Source organism: Akebia trifoliata, chromosome 5 (assembly GCF_017979445.1).
Source record: "Akebia trifoliata isolate Shusen 1 chromosome 5, ASM1797944v1, whole genome shotgun sequence".
In the NCBI taxonomy this organism is placed as follows: domain Eukaryota; kingdom Viridiplantae; phylum Streptophyta; class Magnoliopsida; order Ranunculales; family Lardizabalaceae; genus Akebia; species Akebia trifoliata.
This window is the reverse complement of record NC_141379.1, coordinates 13,360,594-13,371,262: the sequence shown is the minus strand read 5'-3', so window position 1 is coordinate 13,371,262 and position 10,669 is coordinate 13,360,594. Positions and strand designations below refer to the sequence as shown.

The window sequence follows — 10,669 nt, the reverse complement described above, 5'->3', positions numbered from 1 at the left end:
ATTCGTCGGGCGGGATTGGTACCTAACACCTTTCAATCCCCTAACGTGACCCCGAACCCATAGTTTTTTTTTGTGATTCAATACCGTTTATCTATTTAGAGTTAATTTTTGGTTCCTAAACCATGAAACTAAGTGGTGACTCCCAAATAAAAATGTGGATCCACGCCCGCGGATTGAGGGTGTTTTTACCTTCAAGAAGGAATTATTTTCGAAGATAAAAAAAAGGTGAAGAACTTGCTTAACAAGTTCGAACGATATATGTTAGTCCAGAAAGAGCTGTATAAGATGTCATTCGAAAGTCTACTATTAAAATGCCTAAACTTAGAAGAATTCGAATTAGTGATGGCAGATATACACAAGAGAATATGTGGAAATCACTCAGGAGGACACTCAATAGGAAGCAAGGTGATAACACATGGGTATTATTGGGTGAGGATGCAGAAGGATTGCAAGCGATACGTAAAATTGTGCAATAAGTACTAGAAACATGCTAAGCTAAAGCACCGATCCACCGAGGAACTTCATCTGATGGTAATTCCTTGGCCATTCACAATATGGGGAATGAACATCATCAGATCATTACCACGGGGTTTGGGGGTAGGATATTCATAATGGTAGCTACTGACTATTTTATGAAATGAACATAAGTTATCCCCTTGACTCAGATCATAGAGGAGGAGGTTATCAAGTTTATATGGGAACACATAATAACATGGTTCGAGATCTCATACGCAGTAGTTTAGATAATGAAACTCAATTCAAAGGAAATCGATTCGTTGTGTACTGTAAAACATATGGAATACACTAATTCCAATCATTACCAATATATCCTCAAGACAATGAGCAAGTTAAAGCATCAAACAAAACGATCCTGAATAATCTAAAGAAGAAGTTGGCCGAACATAAGGAAAGATGGGTAGACAAGTTGCACAGTGTATTATAGGTATATCGAATATTACAAAGATAGGTTACGAAGATAACACTATTCGCATTGGTATATGGGATGGAGGTCGTAATCCCAACCGAGGTACAAGTTCCTACAACTAGAACACAAGTCGTTGAAACTCATAGTAATGATGAGTTGCTGGTACAAAACCTTGATTGGTTAGACAAGACTCGAGAACGAGTAATGAAATGACTTGGTAGATACCAATAATAGTTGAAGAGATCTTAAGATCAAAAAGTGCGGAGGAGAACATTCAAAATCAAAGATATGGTCCTGCAGAAAGTATTTAAGAATACAAAAAAGCTAAATAATAGGAAGCTCAGAGCCAATTGGGAAGGACCGTATATCATATACAAGAAAAGAGAAGCCAAGGTCTATTATTTAAAAATTAGAACGGGAGATGTAATTGTGGCGTCTTTAACCTCAAGAAATATTATCAATAAAATTTCTAGTTTTGGGCAGTATGGTTTGTCTCAGGTAGAAAAGATTTGGCTCATTACAAGAGCTAAGCCACTACGACAACTCAATTAAACAAACAATCAACATAAAAGTAAAGTAGGGAAAAGAAATGAAAAATCTTTCATTTAAGGGAAACTTGATTACATTAAAAAGGAAAACAAAAATTACATAAAAGAAACCCCTAAATAGTGAGGGTGGGGTCAACAGTATCAGCATGGTCGGAGAAAATGAGAGAAGCGTCTTCAACAACCTTCAGATCCTCAACATAAACGGTTGGGACGGGAACAGTTTTCCCTTCGAAGGCCAACTCGATCTTCTTCAACTTGGCCTTGAGCTTGTTGTAGGCCTTCTTTCATGTCGATTCTGAGTCGTCAAACTGGGCTTGGTAAAAGTTGAGATGATCCTGCAGCTTTTTCTCCTTATCTGGCTCCTCAACCTCAAGCTACCCCCTTGCAAGGTCAAGCTCCTCTTGAGCCAAGGCAAGATCCTTTTTCGTCTGCTAGAGCTACTCCTTCAATTTATTAAGCTCGAACTTCAAGGTGTTCAAGTCACCCTGAATTTTCAAGTTATGAAAGACAGTAGCATCCTTCTCAGCTTGCAGTTTCTTGTAGTTACCTCAGCCACATCATAATCGATAATGGTCATGTCCCTGTGATTGTCCGAGCTTCAGGACCTCATGTTGAACCTAAAAAATGAATTAAAAAAGGATCAAAGGTCAGCAACAAAATATAATGGAAAAACTAGATAAATATCGCAGAAGAACTGAGCTTGGTTTTTGACGAAGTGCTTGTTGGTGAGTATCCTATCCTTGGGAAGACATGACAACTCACACATATCCTGTACGGTATGAGAATTGGAAAGTGTGGCACATTGGTCTGTGATTGGGTGGCTAGCCACGAATAGGGAAATGACCTAGGGAATTTCTGATAAGTCACCACCCCTGGACCCCAACTAGGAAGTAGAAGTCGAGGTGGGAATGGGATTGGGTTGGATAAGAGGCTGAAAAATCAGCCTCGGGGACTCAATAGAGCCAATTGAGGGAGAGGCGGATGGGTGCCAATATTCTGCTTAACCTCTTCAACAAAGGTTTTTCAGCCTCCTCCTCCTGAAGAAGCAAAGGTTGCACCTCTTGAACCTTATCATTGGATCCGTCGGACTCCACGGAAGTGGGACAATTTGATTGGAGCAACGTCATGTCTTCTAGGTCGTCCTTGGGAGATTCACGGAGTCCTTCAAAAAGGTTGGGCTTGGTGGATGACTGCTTTACTTCTTCTTGATCTCCTTCACCCCAAGAATCGGTAGGAACGAGAAAGTAGGTGAATCGGTGGTATAGCTCTCGATCGGAGAAGATGTGGTTGATTATCACTGAGTAGGAAACCTTCTTGTCTTTGCTCGAATATATCAAATCAGATAAGGATAGAGTTAGATCCTAAAATAAACAAAGAAAAATTGGATCAAATTTATAGTAAAAACTCACCGACTCAGTTGAAGGAGTTGAAGGCAAACGGGAGAAATTTATCTCCTGGTACACTCTCCCACTGACCAGTCATCTTGATAGGGAACACAAACCAGTCCTTATCCGAGTCTAAGAGCTTGAACAAGGATGACTTCCCCCTCCTTTTAGTTAAGTAGAAGTACCCTTGCTTTTTGGGGCACTTCCTTAAGGAGAATTGGGCTCTTATGTCAAGAACCTCAAGTTGTAGGCCTTCCTCCAATAAAGCATTCATTTGCCTGATGGGGTAAGTGAGATGGTAAAAGTTACTGCTCATTTGTCTTAGTGCCCTCCTTTAGAAATTCAAATCTCCCGAGTCAGTCTGTTGAGAGGAACTTGGAGGCTGGCCTTAAATTGCCCTCAATATACCACGGGGGCACCATGAGGGAGACTTTTAGATGACGAAGGATCATCTAAGAAGGATGTGCTCACATTATCAAAGATAACAAAATTATCCCTGATCTCAAATAGAGGATGACACATAAGGGAATAAAACTTCCCCTTAGCCATCAAAGAATATTCTATAAAGAATAAAAGAAGAGAAAGGGAGTTGAACTTGAGGAGAGGGAGGATGATAGAACTTTGACTTTCGAAAATCCCACGATAGAGCTTCCACTAAATCTTACTAGAATCAAGCAAGGTGAGAGTGCAGGCAAGAACTCTTGATGCAATAAACAAAAGAGGAAGGAGAGTAAAGAAGAAAAATAAAAAGAAAATGAGAAGGAGAAGGGGTTATTTATAAATCTCTAGGGCATTGAGATACGCACAAAATAAAGGGATAAGATTGCCTTGATTGACACAATAATGATGGGCTATTGAGGCATCAAATGCACACAGGAAACAAAAGAGCGTTACGAACACGTATGCGTGAGCAGCCATACGAAATGTGACATGTGTACGAGGTGCATAAATGCTCAACAATAGAAACACATGAATATTAAGACTTGATAGTCGGCAACACGCTGCAAGAAAAAGTCATTAAAAGTACCATCATGGAAGTTCAAATGGTTAAACTTTCGATTTAATGTCAAAAGTACAAGACAAAAGGAAAAATGAACATTGACAATCCAATATGGGGGTTGCCACGCGTTGATTATTAATAATTTGATCTCGGACCCTTAGATCAAGATTTGAAACCCTAAGAAGGGGTATTGTGGAGGATATTTGTTGTGTGCTGACAAATACCGACACGTGGAAACTATGAGACAGCTTCACTGAACTCCCGTGTTTAAGAGGCAAGGATACATGATCGATCAATAAAGATTGGAATGAGGGAGATCGGATGTTAAGGAAGTGAGTCTTAAACTGAAATTCCGAGGATATAGCTTGATCAAGTTGTATCCCTGAGAATCAAGAATTCAACTATATTCACAAGAGTGAAGGGAAACTCCTAGAGGGGCAAAATGATTTAGACAGAAATAACGAAAATCAAAGAGAAAATTAGAGAGAATCACAAGGAGAAATTCCATATAAATATGTGGACACAATTTTTCTTATATCAATTATATACTATTTTCTTGAACTAAGGTACTATTTTCTCGTATTGGAAGAGAGAATCTCAAAATCAATGGTAGTCTTGAGGTAATGTAAGTTTTTTGCATCAACACATATCATATCATCTCATCACATCTCGAGTTGTGTCCAAATGTAAAATAACAGATCCAACCGTCCAGATCCATTCTGGCTCTAATAAATTTTTTTTATTGAATTGTGATATTTATCCGATCCGAATCGGACCCATTGACGGCCCTAAATCATTAGAAAGTTAAAAGAAACCGACTTCCGCTGACAGTCATGACTAAATTCTAGTGATCCGACTTTTCTTTGGGAGTCGCGATACTAAATCAATAAGTTTCTACGTGGCATTTTTTGGTTGGAGAATAAATCCACAATCCTATCTGTAAAAATAGAAAAGGGCTTAGTGGAGGAGTAAATCTAATTAAGAATTAAGAATTAAGACGTGCCACGTTAAACACGGTTTTTATGTTCTATATAAACAGGACACGGCTCTAGATATGATTTGATTGTTACCACTCAAAATAAAGGTGCGACACGTAGTAATAGAGATACGAAACACTATAAAGACACGAAATTTTCTACCAATCAACCAGTTTCAGCTTCTCTCTCTTACGGTTAAATCGAAGAAGATCTATATGGGCGTCAGTTTTTTATTTCTCTACCTCCAGAGAACAGAAATGAAATCTCAAATTATCCAGCCAAAGATAACTAGGGTTTCCAGTTTTTAAAATTCTTATTATTAGTTCTCAGATTTTGACAGGTAACTGTTGCAACTCCTGTAGTTTTGATTCTCTTTGCGATCTTCAGATCTTTCGGTTTGATTTATGTTCTTCTTTGCTTAAAGTTTCTTTTTTATAAATTATATATAAATTTTGGCTGTTGGTTTTAAGCACTTTTTATGTTCTGTTTGTTAGTGATTGCTTGTTGAATTTTCAGTGAAAAATGAAAAGTAGATGGATTTGAATTTAGGAAACCCTGATTTTTCACTTATTTGGTTCGGTTTCTTCATTGATAGTTGGGTTTCTTTTCCAATTGAAGAAGAAGAAGAAGAAGAAGTAGAGAGTCAAGGAGGAGGAAGAACATGGCATCAAAAATGGGGTCTTTTAGGTATAATTTTGCAGAGAAGAGTAAAGAAAGGCTCCTCTCTCAGAGAGGGCCTTATTCAGAGCTTGGTCGGTTTGGAAGCATGGAAAGTACTGATGAAAGGGGTAGATGCCAGTGTTTCCGTTGGCTTCAAGATTCGATAACAAAGTCTTGGAAAAATCTGAGAGAATTTGCTGTTAAGGCATGGCTATTTGGTCGTTCGGATCCTCGGAAGATCGTATTCTCTGCTAAGATGGCGTTAGCACTTGTTCTTATATCACTCCTCATATTCTTGAAAGAACCCTTCAAAGAACTTAGCCGATACTCAGTTTGGGCCATACTTACTGTTGTTGTCGTCTTCGAATTCAGCATTGGTAGACAATTCTATAAATTTATTTGTATTGAAGCATTCATATTTGTGGTTTTACTTTAATCATTCTATAAGATTGGATGGCTACTTTAATATGCAGGAGCGACCCTTAGCAAAGGATTTAATCGTGGTTTGGGAACATTATCTGCTGGAGGGCTTGCTCTGGGAATGGCAGAGCTATCTATATTGGCTGGAGAATGGGAAGAAGTTTTCATTGTTATCAGCATTTTTATCGTAGGTCTGATTTTTTTGCACTCAATATCAATGTGGAAACATCGAAAGAATTAACTTTTTCATTATTTATTGATATTCTTATTTACAAAATCTCAATTTTTTTTTTCTTTGTGAAATTTTTGGCGATTAGGGTTTTGTGCTACCTTTGTGAGAGTTTACCCAACAATGAAGCCGTATGAATATGGGTTTCGGGTATTCTTGTTGACTTATTGCTTCATAATGGTATCTGGGTATAGGACGAGGGAATTCATCCATACGGCAGTGACTCGCTCCTTGCTCATTGGCCTTGGTGCTGGGGTCTGTTTGGTTGTAAATATTTGCATTTACCCCATTTGGGCTGGCGAAGATTTGCATAACTTGGTGGCAAAAAATTTCACAGGTGTTGCCACTTCTTTGGAAGGTTGGACATCTTTCTAGTTATCTGATTTCCACAGAGGAATGCTTAGTTCAGGTCAAGTGTGGCACACACCCACCCACCCACCCACCTACACACACACACCCCCATGCACTCTAGGGCCAATCTCCACCTGGCCGAGGAAACCTTTGCACGCCTTTATTACCTTTTGGGAGGCCTACTTCCCATAGAAACTGTCTACCTGAGACTGTCTCTTGGCCCATAGGTCCTGACCTAAGGTTATAATTCTAGCTCTTCCAAAGTGGTGGTAACTCACCGATGGCTTGGCCACCCACACCCCTTTTAGTGCTCTCACACCATTCTCTGTGCCTTGTAATACTGTTCTTATCCTTTGGAGTTCAGTTATTTGGCATGTTTGATTTATTCCTCCATATTTTGTTCTCTTTAGGCTGTGTTAATGGATATCTGCAATGTGTTGAATATGAGAGGATTCCTTCAAAAATTCTTACTTACCAAGCTTCTGATGATCCGGTGTATAGTGGCTACAGATCAGCTGTAGAATCTATCAACCAAGAGGAGGCTTTGGTATGTTTTTATTGTAGTTATGCTATTCATGCAGCTCATTGACTAGCCTCTTTTAACTTACAAGTAAAGTTAAACAATGGGGAATTACTGCTTGTTTTAACTTGCTAATGTTTGTGCAGCAAAGTTTTGCTATCTGGGAACCACCCCATGGTCCTTACAATACGTTTAGGTATCCTTGGAAGAGTTACACTAAAGTAAGTGGTGCACTGAGGCATTGTGCATTCACGGTCATGGCGTTGCATGGTTGTCTACTTTCTGAAATACAGGTGATTATGATTTATCATTTGTAAGTTATTGGAGCTATTACCAGTAGAATTGCCTATGGTTTCATGCCACTCACTGTGAGATTTCTTTTCTTTGTAAGCCCATCACAGATTAGAACTTACATTCCACATGCTTGGGATTTTCTTGCAAATTCTTACTAATGAACTATACTTAGTGTCAATGGTAACCGAGTTACTAATTTATGTCCTGTGAGAACTCAACTTTCATTTGCCTATTTGTAACCTTATCTTTAGATAAGGTTGTACGTCTTGAATTAGAATGTGCTCATTGGCATCATTTATATGCTCTAACAACTTCTGCAATGCCTTTTTATCATCATCAAGCCAGCACTAATGAACACCATAACATGTAAAATAATGTAATATTTCCGTGTATCCTGCAAAGTTGTGTATGAGTGTGTGGGTTGATGGGTAAAGGTTAGTTGGCTGCTGCTCTACTAAATTAAAAATAAAATAAAAAAGTTGTTGAAAGTGAGAAATATAAAATAAGGGAAACAACACCAAAGAGAATCAATGCGATAGAATGTCCCACAAGGATATTGTTTTTCTGTTTAACTGAGAAGTTGAAATAATTTGCACATCTCTTCTATTTGGATGCTACAACCTCACGCGCTTTGGTATTTCATCATGTGCCTTGATATTACCTCACCATAAGTGAATAGGCACTAGTCACAAAATCTCATTTTATATGGTGTGATTTTCTATCAAATCACTTATGGGTTTATTCATATTATAATGGCGTGGTAATATCACAGCCCTTCATTATTCCTAAATGCTTTTTTTAACTGAATAACTTATTTTCTTCTTTCTCTTACTTCATTTGGTTGGTCTTACTTCCTTCCACTCTTAGTAACTAAGCCACCAAAAGCACTGTCAAATTAAAAAAATATTAACTTTATTGCAGACATGGTGTGCGCTCTGGTGATTCTGATATAACAGAAGTAATTCATCTGCACCTATGAGTTGATTAAAGCATGTAATAAAATGCTACTGATTTTCTCAACTTTTTCGGACTTTTATTTGTTTCCTTCTGTTTGTGTCCTTCTGTTTGTGTATTAAAATTGTTATACAAGTTTTAACAATAATATATATCCACCTGTTTCTTTACTGTTTGGAAACTTGATATAACCTAGACACCTCATCTTCATCCTGGATAACATTAATGATGAATAGGCAATATTGGCAATATCCACTCATGTATGACCTATCATAAAAAAATGAATCAACTAGTCCGAGAATTTTTAGAAACAATGGGGGTGAGACTTCATGGGATCTGGGCTTTAGAAGGGGCTTCAAAGATTTGGAATTACAAGACTTTGCAAGTCTAATCAATAAACTTTGCCCATACAACGAGCTTCAAAGCCCAACAGATAGGAGTGAACAGGCAACAGGTAGATCTAAGGTCATCTAAGTTACAGTCCAATTTTTTTGGAGCCCTTTACCTTTATTGTTTTTATTTTTAGCAAAAGCTTCCATACTTGATGTAGTCCTATAGGGCTTTTTTGGTACCTAACGAGGAGGTACATTGTAAAAGCTCAACCCAGGTTTTCTCAGTTCAGCTGTCATAGTAAAATGCTAGTGCTAGTGAAGATAGATGGAAATGGTGAAGGAATCATATTACTTGATCCATTCAACATCTTGGGCTGAGAGCAAGTCAAACTTGGTTATCGTGTGTCACAATTATTGTTGCAAAATATGGGTCATTGGATCTATGAAAGTTGCAGGTATGCGCATCAGACATGATATAGGCTCACGACTTACCAATACATGATTGCATAATTGGAAATAATGGGTTTTCATGTCTTTGCACATATAACACAATACATTTTAGATCTCAAATTTTGTATCTGTAGGCCCCAGCAGAACGGAGACAAGTCTTTAGTCATGAACTGCAAAGGGTAGGTACCGAAGGTGCTAAAGTGTTGCGCGAACTTGGTAACAAAGTCCAGAAGATGGAGAAATTGAACCCAGGAGACATCCTCTTAGAAGTTCATGACGCAGCAGAAGAGTTGCAAAAGAAGATAGACCGAAGATCATACCTTCTTGTCAGTGCTGAGAGCTGGGAGATTGGAACACGGCCAACGGTTCTGGAGGATCTTGAGGATGTTCTGAACATTATAGATAATGATGCAAAATTATTGGCAATCAAGTCACGTAGTGAAGCCGTGCTTGATCTCAGATCAGTTGCACAGGCAAGAAACTGGGATGTTCATAACCCAGATGTAGTTCTTAATTCTTCCCTGCCTGCAACCTCTTCTTCAGAAGCCATCTTCAAGAAACAGATATCATGGCCACAGCGTTTCTCTTTCTATTCTGAAGCAGCGGCTAATGAAGAAGAATCGAAAACGTATGAAAATGCGAGTGCCTTATCTTTGGCGACGTTTGCTTCTCTTCTGATTGAATTTGCCGCAAGGCTTCAAAATCTTGTTGATTCTTTTGAAGAACTAAGTGAGAAAGCTAACTTTAAGGAACCCATCATTGACACACCTGTAGCGACAGAGGTGGTTGGGTTTTGGACTAGGTTATGTAATTGCTTCATGTTCAAGAAATTGAGATCTGGGCATAGTTTGGTTTAAGATTATTGGTTGAATTCTTCCATGAAGAAATCCCGAGTACAGATGGCAACATTTACTGATCCAAGTTGCGGTCTACGTCAATATGGAACTAAAAGTTCATGTGGTTGTTATTTGTGAAATTCAATAGAGACTGATGCCATCTTTTGCTGATGTTATGAAGAAAAATGAGGTGGAATTCTTGTTTTGTTTGTACCAAAGTTGTTGAAGGTGGAAATTGTTGGAGACTAAATTTAGCTGTTGGCAGCAAATGAAGGAATTCGGAGATTTTATGTGGACCACCAAAATTTGTATGATATGGGCAGGACAAAGACCGACAGATGGATGTTTTGAATTTTTTGTCGATTTTCTGTTCTGATACAAAAGGAAGGTTGGTAGAAGATATCTATACCTCTGAAAGCTTGCTGCTTATCTTTGTGACATTTATTGACAAATTTTTTTTGTCCAGATAATTAAAACTAGAGATTAGATGTCAATGATCTGTGGGTCTAATCCAAGTTAGTTTTCTTTATCACCGATATCGGACAACCCCTCTCTACACAAATTGAATTTAGCTTAAGCAAGTATTTTCAGATAATTGCAAATTATCTGTCTAATTGGTTGAAAAATATGAAATAGTAATCCATGGGACTGGACTTGCTTCGGTGGATATAAATTCTGATCAAGAAGCAGGTATATTTTGCATTGGGTCTTTGAAATCCAGCTGGTCCAAAGAGTTAGCTATTAGTATTAATGTAGTTAGAGTTATAAGTCCATCTCTTGACAGGGCC

The 10,669-nt window shown here is 38.3% G+C and overlaps 1 protein-coding gene across 2 annotated transcripts; it reads left to right on the top strand.

Annotated features, from left to right (window-relative positions):
- Window positions 1–4,924: 4,924 nt before the first annotated feature.
- On the top strand, window positions 4,925–10,417 carry LOC147401512 (aluminum-activated malate transporter 9-like). 2 transcript variants are annotated; one of them, XM_086442822.1, is made up of 7 exons: window positions 4,926–5,175; window positions 5,431–5,872; window positions 5,969–6,106; window positions 6,233–6,502; window positions 6,906–7,042; window positions 7,162–7,308; window positions 9,180–10,417. In XM_086442822.1, exons 2-7 carry the CDS (start codon window positions 5,497–5,499, stop codon window positions 9,900–9,902), a joined length of 1,791 nt encoding a protein of 596 aa, XP_086298948.1. In that variant the 5' UTR covers window positions 4,926–5,175; window positions 5,431–5,496; the 3' UTR covers window positions 9,903–10,417. The 2 variants fall into 2 exon arrangements, with proteins under 2 accessions (XP_086298949.1, XP_086298948.1); XM_086442823.1 differs by lacking the exon at window positions 6,233–6,502 and having other exon boundaries at window positions 4,925–5,175.
- The last annotated feature ends 252 nt before the right edge of the window (window positions 10,418–10,669 follow it).